Source organism: Diachasmimorpha longicaudata, chromosome 5 (assembly GCF_034640455.1).
Source record: "Diachasmimorpha longicaudata isolate KC_UGA_2023 chromosome 5, iyDiaLong2, whole genome shotgun sequence".
Classification (NCBI taxonomy): Eukaryota; Metazoa; Arthropoda; class Insecta; order Hymenoptera; family Braconidae; genus Diachasmimorpha; species Diachasmimorpha longicaudata.
Window position 1 is genome coordinate 4,335,451 of NC_087229.1, and position 18,852 is coordinate 4,354,302.

Below are 18,852 nucleotides of genomic sequence, written 5' to 3' on the forward strand. Positions count from 1 at the left end.
ATTCGATTCGTGAGACGATTTGCGATTTTTCTGGGGCTCCGGGAATATGCTAAAATCGATTTTTTCGTGTTTCGTGTTTTTCTCGGATCCTAGGCCTTCTAGAGCAAAAAGGGGCCGAATTTGGGATCACATCGTGTTTCGTCGATATCTTTGAAAATATAGATATCACAATTTGGTCAATTGCATTCAACGCGTGAGACGATTTGCGATTTATCTAGAACTCCGGGAATATCCTAAAGCTCGTTTTGACGGTTTGCCTTCTCGACGGTGACGTTCACCATCGTAGTTCAGGCGCCTCCGCGACGCAATTTGGCGGGTGAAGGCCAGGGCGTCATACGCGAATTCTCGCGTGTCCTCTCGTCAGCCGAGTTGGTAACTCCCTGTCGGTATGCAGGTACCGCCGGTGGCACACAGAGGTCACTACACTATCCAGCCTCTAGTAACATCTGTAGGGACTTTCATCGCGACTCGGTGACACTTTCATGAGAACCCAACTTCACGCATAACTCTGAAATACTAGAGGGAAGCAATTTTTTTATCATGAAAAAAAAGAGGAATTCGTCGACTTCAGTGTTTTTCTCTCAATCCTCCAACAGAATCGAGGTGATACGTTTCTAATTTCTTCTCTACTGTGTCTGCATTAAGTTGTTGTCTACACTCCGACCAAATTTCTTCATAATTAACCCCAAAACATCCTCACACCCCATCAACACCCCACAATTCACAGGTGAGTGAAGCAGAATTTTCCATAAAACTCGTTTAAAATTTCGACTATCGTTGTGTTACAGAATATGATTGTTACAAGTTTTCTAAATATTCAAAACTCAGAGAAATGTTGACAAAATGTAATAACCTGTAACATGATCCGTACAGGAAAACGTAGAAGATTAAATTCTTGCCGATACTGTAAAATTCCGGTTTTTCCCAATCGAAATATTCAAGCAGATATTTACATTATAAATATCATCATTCTCATAGGTAAATAATGGTCACAATAATTCCATTCTTCTGAACAATTGATTCTATTGGAAAATTCTCTCTGAAAATTTCTTGGCTTGAATTCTTCAACTTGTTGTTGGTGTTTGTTTTTGCAACGAATGAAGACGACAGATTAAATGCAAAATTAAAGTTACACTAAAAAATTCAGTAAAAATCTCTCCCAATCCACACGTGGAGCAAAATGTGTGTATCTTGAAATCTGTAAACATTCATAACTCACAAGAAATTCATAATTAATTAATTAAACGTTGCCATAAACTACTGGTCAGACTTCGAAAAAAGATGATCACAAAAAGATCATTATCTCACTCAGATTCAGAGATATTCGAGGAATTTGTCATTCTGCTGCTGAATTGCAATTCCAATTAAGTGAAAGAATTAATTCTCTATTAATCATTAACATTAGCTCTGGAATGGTGTCAGCGTCGGTAGCTGCAGTGATACGAGGATGTAGTACAAGTTAACAACAATTTGTGAAGGAGATAAGTCTCCCCCGATAATTAATAATTAATGGAGATGAGTGTTGCTGAGGAGAGGTTTAAGACCCGAGAGAGAGGGGCCAGAAGGTCTCGGGGGCAGTGCAAACTGAGTGACAATGACACAATGACACTAGAGGAGACTTTGCTCTCTTTCAACTGCCCCATTGGCCAAGAGCAAGCCTGGGCTGTCTGCCATCAGACAGCGAAATCCCTGTCCCAACTTCCCTCGAATCGTCTGCAGGCGATCAACGGCCTCACCCAAATACTCCTCCACAAAGAAGGACACATCCTCCTGGAGCTTCCTGAGGACTCACAGACGGAGTATGTCTCCGAGAAGAAGGTTATTCTCTCCCTGGGAGTCCTCATTTATCAGGCCTTGGACTTTGGACTTGATCAGAAGGAGGAGAGACTTCTGGCTCTCGATCTCAAGGACTTGATGAATCTCATGGGGAGCTGTCTCGAGAGTTATGAGAGCGACGAACGACTCCAGGAGACTGATGACGAAGGCATCGGCAGGGATTCCGAGGTCGAGCTGGATGAGGATAATGGGTCATACAGCATCAACAGGGATGATTACTTGAGCTTGAAGCACATTATTCAAGTGAGTCGGAGAGTTTATTTCATTTTATTGTACGCCAAGAAAAGTTTAATAAAAATTTCTCAGAAAATGAAGACAAATATCACCAAAATTCAACTCGAATTTGTTATTCAAATGTTTTATTCAATTCTAGATATGCGCTAGACATATTCAGGGAACTGACGAACAAGCAGACACTCATTATCGCGCTGTAATCAGAGCATTTGTTCACGAAGCCCTTGAGCTCTCCCAGTTCCTCGAGAAAGTCGGTGGTGAACGGTTCCAGGCGAATCTGAGAAACTTGCCGAACACGGAACGGTATGGAGTGTCATCACAGCATCTGGATACCATGGACTTCGATGATTGGGTAAAAATATTTTAACGGCGTGTTTACCGTTTTGATTCGGTCTTAAAAATCTGATCTTTCTAAATTACAAGGCCAGTCGCGCGCGCCCTATTTGAATTTCCCGCCTCGAATATGAATATACAGGCAGGAATATACGGCGAGCGTATTAACCGTCAATCATTGATTCCTCCTGATAATAATTAAACAACTTTCATCAACGCATTTATTTCTTTACGTAGTCATTCTATAATTCGAAGGAACCATTCCCTGTTGTTCATTATCAGTACAGCAGTTTCGATAAATGACCATCTCACCCCACCCTTTCCTTTCTTGTTCGATAGACCCGGAGGAATATTCTTCTAGAATTTTTTTTCACTAACAAAAGAATATTTTTATCTTTTACTTATTCCGTTTCATTCAATCGTTTATATTTTCTATATTATTTTCTATTTTCTTCATTTCTTACTGTTTATTTTAACATGAATTTATTACAAAACACAATAACGATTCGTTTTTCCTCACTCTTGATGTTTATTAGGGGTATAATTCTAGTAGCCACTATTTACCACCAACTTAACAATATTTTAATCATCGAGTCGATGGCCATTGTCATTGAGTACTAACAAAATGTATCGTACCGTTCTCACAGACCGACATTCGGATTTGGAGGGCTATTCAGGTATAGTCTTAACGGCTACATTTACACTAAGAGAAAAATATAGTTTGCCAAATATTCATTTACTCGAGAGAAGTATTTATTTTTTCAAAATTAAATTTTTGCCCTTGAGACATCACTAAGAGCAACCTAACTAGGTCCCAGTTATGGTACTCTTATGGTCCTTGAGGATGACTGTCTTGCACGAGATCTTGAATGAACTCCGTTAATGATTATTAATTTTTTGTTAATTCCATATTTTCAAGAAGAAAGAATTTGGATGATTTTTTACCTACTTATTATTGGTGAAGAACTTCACTCAAGTCTTCTGAACATTGCCTAGTAATTATTCCACTGGAGAAATATCGTATGAACGAAATAAATACATCTCTGGAGTGAGTGACAAAAAATATATATTTAACAAAAATATATTTTTTCTTCAGTGCATACACTGCAACCATATTTTTTTTTAATCCTGCCAATTTTCAAGGATTTTCTGCCTTCGTTCAGCTAATTTTGCCTTTTTTGTGAAACGGTACTATCGTTCACAATAAATCAACGAAAAAAGCGAAAATTGGTGGGAACGGATGGTACACCGCAGAATCGTAGGATAAATAGTAATCTCATGATGTAATCCCTAGGCACGATTTTGGGTGCAAGTTATCGGTGAACTTCGCCACGGTATAAAGCTCAAAAAAGTCGAGGAGAATCTCAAAAAACGGGGCAGGGTGAAAGACACTGGTGCAGAATTCGAATTAACGCCTTATGAAATTCTTATGGACGACATAAGAGAGCGGAGATACAACTTAAAAAAAACATCTGGACCTGTTCGTAATGTGAGGAAAGACGCCCGTGCAGTAGTTCTGGAATTCATTCGTAGCAGGCCACCATTGAAGAAGGTAATTTTTAGTAATTGAGAAATATCTGTTGAAATTTCGAAAATTCACTTAGATATTTCGAAAAAAATATTCATCACTAGTTACTTTTATTTGATGAACTGTCGTTGCTTCAGGCATCAGACAGGCAGCTCGCTCCTCGCAAGAAAGAATCGGCAATCCGAGAATTGCTGATGGAGAGTATAAAAAAGCCACCGAGACCACTGAGATCCTGTAGAGAACGTCTACTGAAGGAGCAGAAAATGATTGGTGAGCTGAAGCAATTTTTTCCTCTCACCCAATAACCATATGATTACATCGAAGTGTCTAGTCTTTCGTATCAAACTAGATACTGCGCGTGACCTTTATCCCCGCCCGACCTTTTTCGACCTCAAAGCCCTTTGATCACTTTTCAATACTCGGATAATTACTTTTCAGTCTATGAGCACAAAGCAATACGAATGAAATCGGAGAATCGAATCTATCGTTAGTGCTTTTATCGTCGAGTAGCACACGTTTATTTAATTGAAACAGGACAATTTTGCTGGAATTGAATCTTACAAATGAATATCCGATTGATTATTATTCTTCTGAAGCTGTTTAGTTTCAAAAGTTCATTATAAATTTTGAGAGCATCCATTAACTTTGGTAGAGGAAGAGGCTTAGGAGAAGTAATAAAAACTAATTCGAGCAGAATATGACAATAATAAAAATCACATAAAGAATAGCGACATTGTAGCGACCCCAAAGTAAGTGTCTGGGCCAGATCTTAAGATTGAGCCGGCTTTATGCCAACACTGAGTATCATGTCATGACATGTTTAGTGTCCTGACACCTGAATTAATCATTGGAACACAAAAAAATGAAAATTTCGGATTTGACCGATATAATGCTTCCAAAAATCCAAAAAGTTGACAGACTCAAAAAAACTGCAAAACGCCCTAAAATAATTATAATAATATTGTTCTATTTCTGATGTGAGTATACACCCCACTTATCACCTACATCTTTTCCATGTCAACCCCTTCGACTACCCCATTGAACAGGTGTTCCTTCGATGCGCATGCGTGACTTTGAATTCCTCGGTTAACCTGGCACACTACCAAACTCAATGCCACCCCCACCAATCCCCCATTCGATCAATAATCGTGATTCTCGTGGAAGTAACGATAGTGGCGCTAAAAATAATGGCTGTGAGTGAAAATATATTCGTGGAGATAGAAAGGGCCCCGACGAAATTCCCCAAGAGAATTCCCAGAACAATCAACCAATTCATTGCAAGTAGTGATGACGATTGAATCATTCACTACCCCTCCACCTACTCTGAGGCCTTGTTGAAGTACTCAAGATAAGGAATGGTGAATGATATTGACATAAATCAGTTGTAAAATCCCCTTGTGCCATGACTCCGAGTCTTCCACACGAATAAATAAAAATAAACCTCGATTACCTGGAGAAAGGCTGATAAGTGCAGAGCAATGTTGCTGGCTGTTGGAGGTGAATCGAGGCGAATTGTCCTCGGGGAAGTGCCACCTGTTCAGGCAGCACAGGAGCAGGAACAAGAGCCTGCTCAGGATGTTGCTGCTCAATGGCGTCAGTCTGAGTGTCAAGGGTCAATGCCAGTACCTCAGCCACGTCCACGGACTGGCAAGAGCACCGATACGAAAATCCGGAATCGTAAGTCCCATAGGAGACGATTTAGGGGGCCAGGTAAACGTCATTTCATCATTTATTGGTGATTTTTTTGTATTTTCATTTCATTCATAAGGATTTCGGTAAAAGAAATGCGAATTTGAATGTTTTTATATTATTATTTAAATAATAATGTTGGACAGAACGCCAATGAATTTGGTCAAAAAAACCTATCCTATGAGATATTGTAACATATACTTCTTCCTACAATTATCTCTCCCAGTACAATAACTCGAGAATCAAGAAAATCTTGTAGAATCCTCAATCCCATGGGGGAAGCCCCCATTCACTCACCTCCTCAGGATCTCCCATTAATCACCACCACGAAAATTGTTTCAGATCTCTCTCAAACAAGCTCAATCACCGACAGCACAAAGCCCGATCCCTCAACGGCCCCGAAGAAACTGATTCCTGTCGACTTCGATCTGAAGCTCGACGGTGAGGAGGACTCGGATTCGGACGACGATCCTGATGACGTCTACGCAGTGACGCGTTTCGAGGACGATAAGGATAGCCACCAGCAGCAGTGTTGCCACAGGGAGGACGAAGACGAGGACAAGGGATCGGCCAATCCCTGGAAGAAGACTGGAGGCCTCCGTCTGACTAGAAACGAGTACCATCGCTTCTGTGACGCACAGCTTGAGTCATACGACTTGGCGACACAATGTCCCTCACGACGTGCCTCTGTCCGTAAACACAGGGGCCCCAGGAATATTGCACCCTCGTTCATCCCCTTGGGGACCTGTTCCGTTCCTCACTCGCGTCCCCAGAGTAGAATCAGTGGTGTCGGTGAGGGCATGAAGATGAGCCTCTCACCGTCACCTAACATATCGCCGAGCATGAGTCCTAGACCCAGGGAGAGGACCCTGTTGAAGGCTCATACCACTGTCGATCCTGACTATAATCCCCCTCAGGAGAAGAAACCATCGCTGGGGGATATGCTGCTGGATGAGAGATTATCGTTGACACTTGAGGAAATTGTTCACATAAGGAGTGTCCTAACGAAGGCTGAACTCGAGTCACTGCCGGTTGAGGGACGCGTCAAGGAGGATGTGGAGAAGAGACGAGTCTGCTTTCTGTGTCTCAAGACCAGGTTTGGATTGCTGGGACCCTGGGGGCAGAGGTATTTGTCAATTTTTATTCACATTCTTTTAATGTAAAAATACGACGGTATGGTCCTCTGCTACAATTTTTTTACAGATGTAGACTCTGCGAGAGGACAGTGTGTGTAAAATGTTATTCAAAAATGAGGATACCCACCGAGCATTTTGCTCACGTCCCAGTGGTACTGCTCTCTCCAGGTCTATTGATGTCGCCGGGATCGGAGGACTCTAGTAGGGGTTGGCCGAGGCCAGGAGGTGCAGTGGGCTCTGCTCCGGCATCACCAGCCCACCGAAGGAGGGATAATTTGAGCAATCACTCGGGCACACCACTGTCAACACCCAATCCTGCCACACCTGCTGAGGGTTTGACTCCCAGGGACGAGGGTACCGAGAGAATAAAGTATCCCAGAGTTGGGGGGAGCCCCAGCAGAATGACCACCAGTGCCACTGGAAGTCTTGGCGTCGCTGGAAACGAAAGACTTGTCGCTGAGAGGATGAAGGGGGTCTCCATGGTGGTTTGCCACGACTGCAGAATCATGGTCATTCAGATCATCAAGAGCTCCAGGAGCACCAGAGCTACTATACGCAACAATGTCATCTCACGACTCACACTCAATTTATCACCTGCGTATGTTTAAAGGGGTGGGAACGGTTGAGGAGGGAGAGAAGTGGTGAAATGGAGGATTTAAAGGGAGTAAAAGAGTTTGCGTTAATTGTTAGTGTTTGACATGGTTAATGAATGTCTGCAAGTCTAAGGAGTTGCCAAATTTTTTAGTAAGGAATTTTTTTGTAGCGCACAATTTAATCTACAAAAGAGGTCATTATGAAAATTTCTTCATCTCCCTCAGACTTTGAGAAATTCATTGAATAGGCAAGCGTTAAAATTAACTTGAAGGGTTTTACTGCTTCGCTAATGAAAACCCGAATTATTCTAGTCATCACACGTGCGGAAAAAGGACAGACAAATTAGGGATCTGTTTGAGACCGCCTTGAATTTCGACTGGAAAAACTTGCATGAAGATGAGTTTTTTCGAATTCTATTGAAACATTCTTCAGTTAAAAATTGGAAGATATATTGTCTGGATGCTTTTTTTATATAATTGTCAATCAAAAAATTCAGCTTTCAACGCCAATTTTTGAATTTGTTAAACGTTTGATAATTTATTGTTCATTAATGAGCTACTGCTCAAACTGTTGTGCATGCGAAAAAGCTCATACAGGCTTTCAACTTGCAGATGAAAAAAATTCAACGAAATCATATTAATTTCCTCTTATTTATTTGTAAAAAATTGTTGATTTTGTCTATGAAATTTTATCTTTTCATCGTGTTTGATATTTGAGATATTTGATGAAAGAAGGTCGATAAATTTTTTAGGGAAAAGCAAGGCTTGAGCCATTTCACAACTTCCATCCCCAGAATAGAAAAGTACGAAAATAATAAAAAAAAAAATAGTGAAGATAATTAATGTAGCTAGATTAGGGAGAAAGTACAGGTAATTATAAGGTGATTACTATGGTGGTGGCACTTATGGTATTAATTAGGATTTATGGGGCCCAAATTGTAGATTTCTCCATTATCTTCTTGTCACCATTATCAACTAAATTAAATTATCTCGAGCATGAATTCCCGACATATTTCGGTGTCCAGAAATTTTGAAACTTCTCGTTATACAGGTGTCGGTGATTTCGCATGAAATTTGGCTGCTGAATAAAGTTGTGAAATTGCAGAAATTACATTTCATGATTTTATTAAAATTTTTTCTGTGAAAAAATCCAATTAATTAGAGTGGACATTGACAGACCGAATCACATTTTTTTCTTTCCGATTAAATTCCCCTGTACAAAGACATTTCTTCCAGTCGATACTCCTATATTTCGTACAACGACATTTACTCGGAATGTAAAAAAACAATGCATTAATCGAGAATGATTTTTTCGAGATAGTGTTGATGACATGATTAATCAATTTCAAAAAATGTTCTGTTAAAATTTAAGAACATGAGTTTATCAGTTGAATCGATCAAAACTAGTTAGTAAAGATGGCCTAATGGTTACTAAAGTCGTAATTTAAGTTCAAATAGAAATGACAAATGAGAATTTATGTAAATAGAATGAATCAAGTGACATTTCAATTGTAAAGGAAAGTTTGTCGGCCTTCAAACAAAAACAAGATATGTCTTCAGCGTACAGTATCGTAATTCGCGCAAAAAAACGTGCTGATACGAGTGTGCAATCAATTATTATGATTAAAAGAATGCTTCCGAGTCTTGATAACGAATTAATGGATTCAGTAGCAGAGAGGTGAACACGTACTATTGGCAATTGTCAAGTTATTAGTGTGAATTGCAGCTATGCAATTCTCCATAGAAAAAGTATTTTGACATTTTCTCAAAGAATTAAATGTTTTTGCGATATGTCCAGTGTTAGTGATTAATTTTATAAATTGATAAAAAAATTATATTTATGTCTTGGTCATTCATCACGTGAATTAGTGGTTGGAAAATGAATTTTCGACAAAGAATGTTTTATAATATTATTTCTCAGAATTGTTATCGAACGAATATCAAATTTTGCTGGTAATGGTAAATTTTTTGAACTAAGAAGATACAATTGTTTCCATTTAATTTCTTTTCTTATCTTACTGTGGAGTGAGTCCCGAAAAGAATGTGGAAAAATTAATTGAGACTTTGGAAAACTAAAAAATAAACCTATTTATTAGAAAAATGCAAAAAAAAATTGCTACTCGCCACTTTTCTACTGAATCAAACGTATGCAATTGTACAAATGATGATGCATGTGATTTTGTGATGTATCCCGTTGATTCGGTGATGAAGCATGTCAATGAAAGGCTTAAAAATTTCGACAAGTGTCAAAGGATTGTAATTAATGCCCCTGTGATTATTTTTGTCGTCCCCTTGTGTTGATTAAAATTGTAACAAATAAACGTGAAAATGTCTGGGTTTCTCCGGTGAGATAACAACTGGATGGATAAATGGGCAGGCCCCACCGTATTTAATCTATTTATGTATATCGCCGTTGACTGAATATAGAAAATCGAGAGAGGGGAGACTGGGGCAATACCAATTTTCCAATGCTCCGAATTGAATAATAACAAGTGGTTTCAACATTTTCAGGCCTGTGCTGTCTGACATTCATCAACAATTAGCTTGAAATACCGAATTATTTAGCACTCTGGAAAATCGATTTTGCCCCCATTTTCCCCTGCATTTAGAGTAGGCGTATAGAAAATCGATTGAATATTATATACATAGTATGATACATTATGAGATGCATAACTATAAAGATATCATTTCGTTGATTCATGATTCATCATGTATTATATAAATATTATACATGTTAAAGATAACACAAATGTCTCACCAGTTGGGCTCAACATTCAATTATCACGGATTGATAAACAGGGATGGCTAATTATTAATTTTTCTTTTGATTAGATTGATTGTGCGACTGAGTTTGAAAAGGTGAACTCGTTTATTTATTTTTTTTGGATTTGAGGGGCGAAATATCGAATGATTTCTGAACAGGTGAGTGATTCTCTCGATTAGCAGTGGTTCTCAAAGGGATCACCAAAGAACTTGTTTTGTGGAAAATTAAGCTTTTCGCGGAAAAAATTTGGTGGCATTCCCTTCCAGAATTATGCAATTACGAGATAATTGGAAAATTCATTATGAATCACTTCAAGAGTCTATGTCGCTGAAAATATTTGTTGTCTCTTTAAGTATCTCGATCACCAAGGGTTTTAAAAGTAAATGTCGAAAGATTTTTTTCGGAGAAAATGCAATTTCCTGGGACAAAGATCTTGTGACATTTTCTTTCAGAATCACCTTCTTCCGACAATTAATGATTTCAAAAAATTAATTTATTTTTTTTTTATTTCAAATACAATTTTGGAATAAAATCACTTGAAATTCGTCTCAAAAATCATTTCACCCTTTAAGTTCAAAATTAACAACAACAAACTGAATTCTTTCATCCAGTCCTTCGTATCAGACGTTAAAATTTAGAATATGTTAGTTAAATTACATTTTTTTTCTACATGAATTTGTGTAACTATTTATTTATGTAACTGTAATCGATCTCATGATTTCGGCATTTTGACTTATTCTCTTTGCAAATCACTTCGAGTGTTTCCCTCAATGTGAAGAGTCTGGAAGTGAATTGCACAAATTATTTATGATGGCTTGGCAACTATTGAATAGAAGCATCGAATTGTAAAATAAATCAAATAAAAAGGCATCAATATTTAATTAAAAAATCTATTTCCCTTTTATCGGAATTATTTCAATGAATTCCATATCCTTGATCGAGGATTTAATAAATTGAAGAGTGAATTTTACATTGAATGTTTATTCAATTGTTTAATCTGCTGGAATCTAATTGTTTATAATAATAAACAGTTTACAATTGTTTATACCCTATGGATATCATCGTGGGTATTGCTCCATTCGTGGATGAAATTCAACCGATAATTATTGATCTCTGCAGTATCATTTTTTAAAATAATACCTGAAATTTTTGAAGAACAGTATCGATTATTATTTACAACTGTTCAATTATTGCATTGTAACGAGGCGATATTGTGGCTGTCAATTGATATCCGGAGTGATCTGATGAAGTCCAACGACATTTTGCAACGATAAATTAAAAAAAAAACGAAATCAAATTTTGTTAGAAATTAGAATTTCAACCAAAAATTTGTTTTCAATATTTCATCATCATGTTTAATTAACTATTGCACTTCTTCACATCACTACTGACATACTGAATCACTATCATTAATGCTCTCATCTAAATTCATTTTCTGCCTATATAGTTGAGCTTCATCGCGCAGTAAGCGTGTACAATAGGATAAAGTTAATGAAATAAATTTCTTCAGTTGTTTTCTCTTCCTTCTATTTTAAATAGTAAAATATATGGCGCGAGTTGGACAAACACAGGTAGCGTAATTAGAAAAATATTTATACAATAGTATAAAAAAAAATATCTACACGTAAAACAAAGTGAGAAAATGATTCTTCTCGTGATGTTGGTGATGAACAATTTTTCTGTACGTTGAATATTACACGTTGATAATTTAATGTACAATTGAATTAAAATTAGAGATATATTAATGAAAAATGCATTCATTCGTGATGATGAGTAAATGACAGTATTTCACGTAGAGAAAAATTGCTCTTGCATTTTATAAATAAAACTATAATTAATTAAAGTTTAGGTAATTACGTTTTTCATTTGAATTTGAACTCTAATTCCTGTGGATGCTTTTTTGTTTACATTTTGCTGGAAATTTTATTTCCGTATTGAATTTATTTTTGCGCTCAAGTGGTGGAGGAATATAGAAATTTCAATTTCCAAAATGTCTATGGATATTCATCCAAAAAAACAACTCGTTTCATGGTAAATTCGCATTTCACAATTGGAAAAATTCAATCAAAAAATTATAATTCCCTAAATTATGTCACTTCACCATTAAAAACCAAAATATTTACAAAATAAACAATTTTTTAAATCAGATCCAAATTAATCTGATTTTCTATCCTTTGAATTATCTTCATCATGGATAATATTAACCAGAAAATGTCACAATCTTATGGTACAGAATTTTCTCTCTTGCAAAGAGATATTGACATTTTCTTTGATAATAATTCAAGATAATTTCAATGATCACTTCCCTCCAGAATAGCTCAACCCTCTCAAAATCGTTACAAAACAACCAATTACGAATGAATCTGAATCATTAATCTCTCAATTATTATAATCATGAGTAATATCACCGGAAAAAGTGCTAAATTCGTTGCATTCTCATTGATCAAGACACTAAAAAAAAACAATTTTAAAAACCATTAATTTCCTATGAATCGCATCCCGACCCCTTGAAAGCAATTTCGAGAAAAGAAAATTTTTTTTTTGCCAAAAAAAACTCCCTCTTCCCCTTGAGCACATAAATACCTCTAAATAAGAAACAAATTATCAGCGAATGAGGCAAGTGGCGCAGATTCTCTGAGGTCCCATGCAGTCATCATGGCAGAAGGCTCCGCACTGTAGACAGATGACCATAGCGCCCCTCATGTGGCATTCGCAGGGTGGAGGAGGATCTCCCCCCATGATGACACCTGGTGCAGCAGCTTCAGCTCCACCACCACCTCGTCCATCAACTCCTCCTCGTGCCTTGAGTGTGACAGCTTGATGTGAGCCCTCACCAGCGCTGGCAGGTCTTCCTCTCACTAGATGAACCCCCACCCCAAGTCCTGCAATTTGAGGGGGTAAAGGAGGTGCTGAAGAAGCCCTTGGGGCACCATCACTCACTCCAGTTCTTTGAACAAGGATGTACTGTCCGAAATTGGGAGCTCCATTGCCAGCAACTGCACCCAACTGGGCAACTGCTGTCGTGGGGGTGACCTCGGCCATCTCCACAGGCTGCGGACGAGTAGTTGTGAATACCTGGCGCAGCATCACCGTCTGGGTGTTGTTTGATTTTTTGTGGCTGATCGGTTGTCTCGGGGACTTGAGGGTTGTTATCGTTCTCCCACCAGGTTTAGTGGTGGTGAACGTACCATCGCCACGGGCCAACAGGCTCGGAGGGGGCTTCAGGTGGGCCTTCAATTGATCACGATTTGGAGAACTTTGAATTACCTAAAAAATTGCAGAAGTTATTAAAATATCAATGAATGGGAATTTTAAAAAATATTGCTAAAGAATTATAAAATATTTAATCCTCGGCAAAAGAAAGAAAAAACGTACCGCTTGACAGATCTGATAGCTTCTCTCGAGATTGACCGCACCAGGCGGTTCCTTCGTCGAGCTCCTGCTCCTCCCGCCCTGCTCTTTACCACTATTTCTGGATCCCCTGTACCCCACCTGCCCTCCAGACCTCGATCTCGGATTAACATTAGGACTAGTATATTGTGGCTGCATATTAGCAACAATCTGCCTCCCCTGTGTGACAGCTGGCACCGAAATGGCAGTCTGATGTTGTTGAACAACTATTGCACTCTGTGGATGTCCCTGAACAACAGGTACATGTGGAATACTGGGCCTTATGCCAGTGGTAATTCTGCCAATGGTGTTATGAGTTCCTTGAATTCTCGGGTTAACAGTTGGCTGAAACCTGGGGACAAATCTGATGGACTGGAGAGGAGGAAAAGCGATAATGGGAGCACTCTGCTGTACATTCTTGAGAAGACAAGAGGTAACAGGAGCATTGAGAGTCATGGTCTCAGCGAATGGAGTGGCCTGTGCCACAGGAAGTGCCACACAGTTCATTCCCTCATTGCCGCAAGAGGTGTTGAGGCCCTCATTGCTGAATTGCTGAACTTGCTGCATTTGCTGGACTTGTTGCACTTGCTGGACTTGTTGCATTTGCTGTACTTGCTGCATTTGCTGTACTTGCTGCACTTGGTGTACTTGTTGAAGTTGATGTATTTGCTGGACTTGATGGAGTTGCTGGACTTGATGTAGTTGTTGGACTTGGTGAACTTGCTGGACTTGGTGTACCTGCTGAACCTGCTGAACTTGCTGAACTTGCTGAACCTGCTGAACTTGCTGAACTTGCTGAACCTGTTGAACTTGCTGAACCTGTTGGACCACCTGAGGAAGAGTGATACTTGTGGTAGAGTCAGTGGTAGTTGAGGTATCGCTGCAGTCCTCCTGAGTGGTGACAGTGATGTTAGCAGCGACTGAGCTATCAATGGCAGCAGCCACCAGTGGCCACGGCACCTGAATATCTTGTGTTGAAACCTGCATTCTTGAATTATTAACCACAGGTGGATTAACACTCCAACTGCAGTCTAGCATCTCCGAGCAAACGTAGTTGTTGGCATCCCTAAGTTCTTCCTCCTCATTAGACTCTGGCATTTGCGTCTGCCTGATTTTCACACTCTGGACCACTCCATTCTGGCTTTCTGGCTGCCCAGACCCATGGGAGCCCATGTCCATGCCCTCGAGAATGGGATAGATGATCTCCTCAGTGCATCCTGATATCTCCTCGTAAGCCTCTCTCATCTCTCCTCGTACCTCCAGCTCGTGGATCCTCTGGAGTGTTTCGGAATCAATCTCCATTTCCTCAGGTAGCGGCTCGGTATCTGGTACACTCTGGGGCATTACTGGCGGCATTCCGTTGTTCTCTATCTGAACATTTATCACGTGCTCGTTAATTATCAGATCCTGTGGGGTCTTGACAGGCTCGCAGATACTCTCCACAGCAGCTGCATTTTCGCACTCTGGAATTTCATACATCTTGTCTTGTTTCGGGGGAGAAAAGTGCTGGAAGGATGCCGGGGGGCCCAATGCTATCTCACTGACATCGAGATTCATTGTCAGAGTGTGACAATCGTTGAGAATGGGAGGATCGCACTCTGGAGGGATTTCGATAATTGATTCCCCTGAAATATGTGGCTGCGGAGCTGCCGGGGGAATGATCGTTGAGACGAACATCTCTGGGCCCTCTGGTGGGAACACCACTTGGGAGGCTTTAGAAACAGCACTGGGAATGTCCTGTGGAATCTCCTCCTGGGAATTCTCCTCGAAATTATTCTCCTCGAAAGCCTTGGGGAGGTTTAGGTCAAGCTGGACCTCCTCATGAATTTCCTCAGGCAACTCATCGTGAAGTTCTATCTCCATTGGCTCATGGATCATCGCTGGATTGGCCGCATCTGTCCTCGGATAGTTCTCCTCCTCTTGCTTGTGCTCCAGATCTATATCCTGGGACGCATTTTCACATTGTTGCTCTGCTTCGACATCTGGCTGTTGTTCGTCGATTGTTCGACGTCTCAAGCTCTCGGGTATCACTTGGGGTGCCTCGGGCTCTGGAGACGTCTCTTTGAACACTGGAGGAACTAGCTCAGGCTTCTTGGTATCCTCGATTGTTGGAGTGATGTCAGGATCAACTTCGGTATCAACTTCAGTCTCATTCTCAGTTTCAGTTTCAGTCTTGTCAGGATTACTCTGTCGTGTGTATATTAGTTTTGAAAGTGGGATTATAGGGGTTGTAATGGGCTCTTGGCTCTCCTGTCTCAATCTCAGGCTTGATCTTGTGACAGCGCCTCCATGAGGTGGAGCTCTTGGTTCATTAATGCAGTGGATACCTAGACGAACTTTTGGCTCTCTCTTGTCACCCCAGATGGGCTCGAAGTGTTTCAACTTCCAGGGATCGAGCTTGTTCTTGTCCCTTTCAGCCTCCATCCTGAGTCGTTGCTGGTTCTCAGGGGTGAACTCACCCTCTGCCAGGCGTTTCCTCCACTCGAGGCAGGCTCGGGCGAAGAATTCGTTGTTAAGACCGGAGGTTGCGGCATCCTGACGATCCACTGATGGCAATAGTTGGGCCAGTTTACGTTGGTACAGGGGTGGAAGACCCTGGAAGGTGTGCCTGTTCAGGAGGGCTCGCAGGCTTGTACTGGCTAGGATACTTGCCGGGGATTCCAAGTCGACCAGGCCCGCTTCCAGTTGGGCAGCTGCTGACAGCTTCTTCGTGGATCTTCGGCGGGAGGACTTCAGAGTGAAGCCTGGGAGACTCGCCAGGACTTCTCGCATTGTTGCTGCTGGCTCTTCAACTTTAAGGAACGGATATTGAGGGATTAGGGGTATTGTGAAGAATATTCCTGGAAAATCTGTAGTGAAGTGGTTAAACGGGGTAAGCTAACTCATCTGTAACTTTGTTATCTGAATATCTAAAAGATTACGGCAAATGATGGATTTTCGCCATAACCTTCTTCGAAGCCAAAGTCAGCTCCACAAAAGAGTGACCATGAAAATTTCTCTAGAAGTTCTAGATTTTGACATTCATATGAAACACTGACTCCGTTTGCTATTCCACTACATAAATAATATCTCGTGACAGTCGACTACAGACTATTTTACTAAATTGTTTTGCGATTCGTTGGACAATCCTCTTTACGAATCAGGAGAGAAGAGATGAATGAATTTCAAAGAAAAAAAATGCACTTATTACGTTAAAAATACGTGAGTACCTCTAGAATTTGTCAAAAATCTTAGGAGATATTTTTCGTAGGCCATTAAAATCTCTACAAAAGTATCCCCTTTGGCAGCCCTCAACCATAACTAGAATCCTCAAACGAGCTCCTCCATCGTTTGGATTTCAAATAAATGACAATTGGATGAAGGTTACGTTGTTCTCGGACAATCATATTTACCGTGTACATCAAGCAATGATTAAATAAATGTAATTTTGACCTTCTTGAACGTCATGTGACGAGAAAGATATTCATACACTTGTCATTTTACCATTTATATTAAGTAAGAATGGTATAAATATATATTTTTTTCTTCTCCGAAGTCATTGCAGAGAAACAACACTGATTCAATTCCCATTTAACCATATAAATGAGACAAAAAAATCACAAATTTTATTTTCTCCATTAACAAAATCGGTTGAAGTCTTGGAGAAAGATGAAACATCATCCATTCAATTTTTTTGCCTCTTGTATGGAGTAACAATTAGACAAATGTTATTTACCAGAAGATGTTCCTCACAATCCCGATAAACTCACCAATATTATGCTGTATGGAAGCTGGTGGATCCTCAACTGGCACCGGTGGTGTGATAACTGGTGGAGGTGCAGGTGGTGGTGCCAGTGGTTTAACAACAATCTGCGGCAGTGCCCTCGAATTACCACTCGCAATTGTTGTATTTTTTCTTCGTCTCTTCGCCTGTTGTCTCAATGCATGCTTTATAACTTTTTTACTATGCACCATTCCCGAGTAGTTGGAGCCGCTGGAATTAATATCACCGGCTCTATCCTTGCCAGTTTCCACCTCAATGTCCATCATGACCAAATATCGCGCATCAATCGTTTAACCTCACAAAAAATAAGGCGGATGCTCACTTTCCCATGGATTGTCACAAAAAAAATGATGTTTTTGAGGCATTGCAGGTGAATTTTCAAACTTATCAACAAATTATCATCACTTTTTCCGTTACTGTCACTCGATGTCACTGATCCTCCTCGAGACAATTTCAACACTTCCTCTCCCATAACAAGAACTCCTCATAATTATCGATAAACAGATGAGATTTTTCAATTATCAAGGATCAATCGTTTCTCTTCCTCTCGATCATCTACACAATTATTGAATGATCAGCGGGTTTTTAATAATTCCTAGATGTTGAAAAAAAAAAAACATACACACATACATGCGTACACAGAAGTCAATTCCACATTATTTCACAATAGTGATTATTCCTTTGATATTTTATTTCCATTGCCTCATTACTGATGAACGACAGCTGGCTTTTTTCGACAATATTGTTTATTTGCTTTGGTGCTGATTGTTCTGATATTATTGCACCCTTCGTAGGGATTCGCTTGACAGGACAGGGACTCAACAACTGGCTGGGTCGCTTTGTTCGGCCATGTTTGGCTTATGGGAAGCCGCGTTCTCTATTTGCGACGTTAAATCGACTTTGTTGTAAGGGGTTATGTCGCGTTGAAATACGAGATACTTTTTTTACGAACGAATTTTGCTCGACATAACGAGAGGAACGAGTGATGAAACGGTGAAGATTTTTGGGGTCATTGGTGATCATCAGTTTTTGGAGTTTTGGCGATGTTGGAAGGGGAGAGGGGTGATTGGTTGTTCTGTCGTCAGTGGGGACCAATGGGGTGGGGGTTATGGACTTGGGTGAGTTTTCATGAGATTAGTAGGTAATAGGCTTGCAGAATAGATACGGAGAATGTGAGAATTTTTCCTCTCGAGGGTCACATTTCCTAAACCTTCATCTGCTAGTGGTTATTCTTTGTAGGTTATGTTGAGGATCATTTGCGCGGATGCTTTTTTTTGGAAGGGCGTGATCCAAATTGTGACCTTCTTAAGGGGCCTCTTCGATGATGATACTTACAATATTTCGAAGGTTTGTGAAAAATAACAAAAAGAAACGATCATTTGCGCATATTTCCTTCTGTTTCCTCAAACTCTTAATCAGATTATCCTCTTATCACATGTACCTGCCGCTATCTGATTTTAAATTCAATTCAAATTGAGATAATCAAATAATGAATAACAATACAATGACAACTGTTGCTGAATTGTCAACGAAATTTTTAATAACAAATTGAGTTAAATAATATATGATCCTCACACTCACTATGA

The 18,852-nt window shown here is 39.8% G+C and overlaps 2 protein-coding genes across 7 annotated transcripts; one reads left to right on the forward strand and one right to left on the reverse strand.

The window, feature by feature from the left end:
• The first annotated feature begins 477 nt into the window (after positions 1-477).
• Positions 478-11,002, forward strand: LOC135162975 (protein spire). Of its 2 annotated transcripts, XM_064122005.1 has the most exons (8): positions 478-727; positions 1,406-2,079; positions 2,210-2,422; positions 3,051-3,080; positions 3,698-3,955; positions 4,069-4,201; positions 5,963-6,746; positions 6,824-11,002. In XM_064122005.1, the coding sequence occupies exons 2-8, from the start codon at positions 1,510-1,512 to the stop codon at positions 7,362-7,364; spliced, it is 2,529 nt and encodes an 842-aa protein (XP_063978075.1). In that variant the 5' UTR covers positions 478-727; positions 1,406-1,509; the 3' UTR covers positions 7,365-11,002. The 2 variants fall into 2 exon arrangements, with proteins under 2 accessions (XP_063978075.1, XP_063978076.1); XM_064122006.1 differs by lacking the exon at positions 3,051-3,080 and having other exon boundaries at positions 479-727.
• LOC135162974 (polycomb protein Asx-like) lies at positions 10,602-18,831 on the reverse strand. 5 transcript variants are annotated; one of them, XM_064122000.1, is made up of 4 exons: positions 18,602-18,831; positions 17,253-17,821; positions 13,489-16,295; positions 10,602-13,380 (listed from the first exon to the last, which is right to left on the reverse strand). In XM_064122000.1, exons 2-4 carry the CDS (start codon positions 17,530-17,532, stop codon positions 12,718-12,720), a joined length of 3,750 nt encoding a protein of 1,249 aa, XP_063978070.1. In that variant the 5' UTR covers positions 17,533-17,821; positions 18,602-18,831; the 3' UTR covers positions 10,602-12,717. The 5 variants fall into 5 exon arrangements, with proteins under 5 accessions (XP_063978070.1, XP_063978069.1, XP_063978072.1 ...); XM_064121999.1 differs by lacking the exon at positions 18,602-18,831 and adding an exon at positions 17,897-18,568; XM_064122002.1 differs by lacking the exon at positions 18,602-18,831 and having other exon boundaries at positions 10,602-12,564; positions 12,697-13,380; positions 17,253-18,568.
• Between the last annotated feature and the right edge of the window lie 21 nt (positions 18,832-18,852).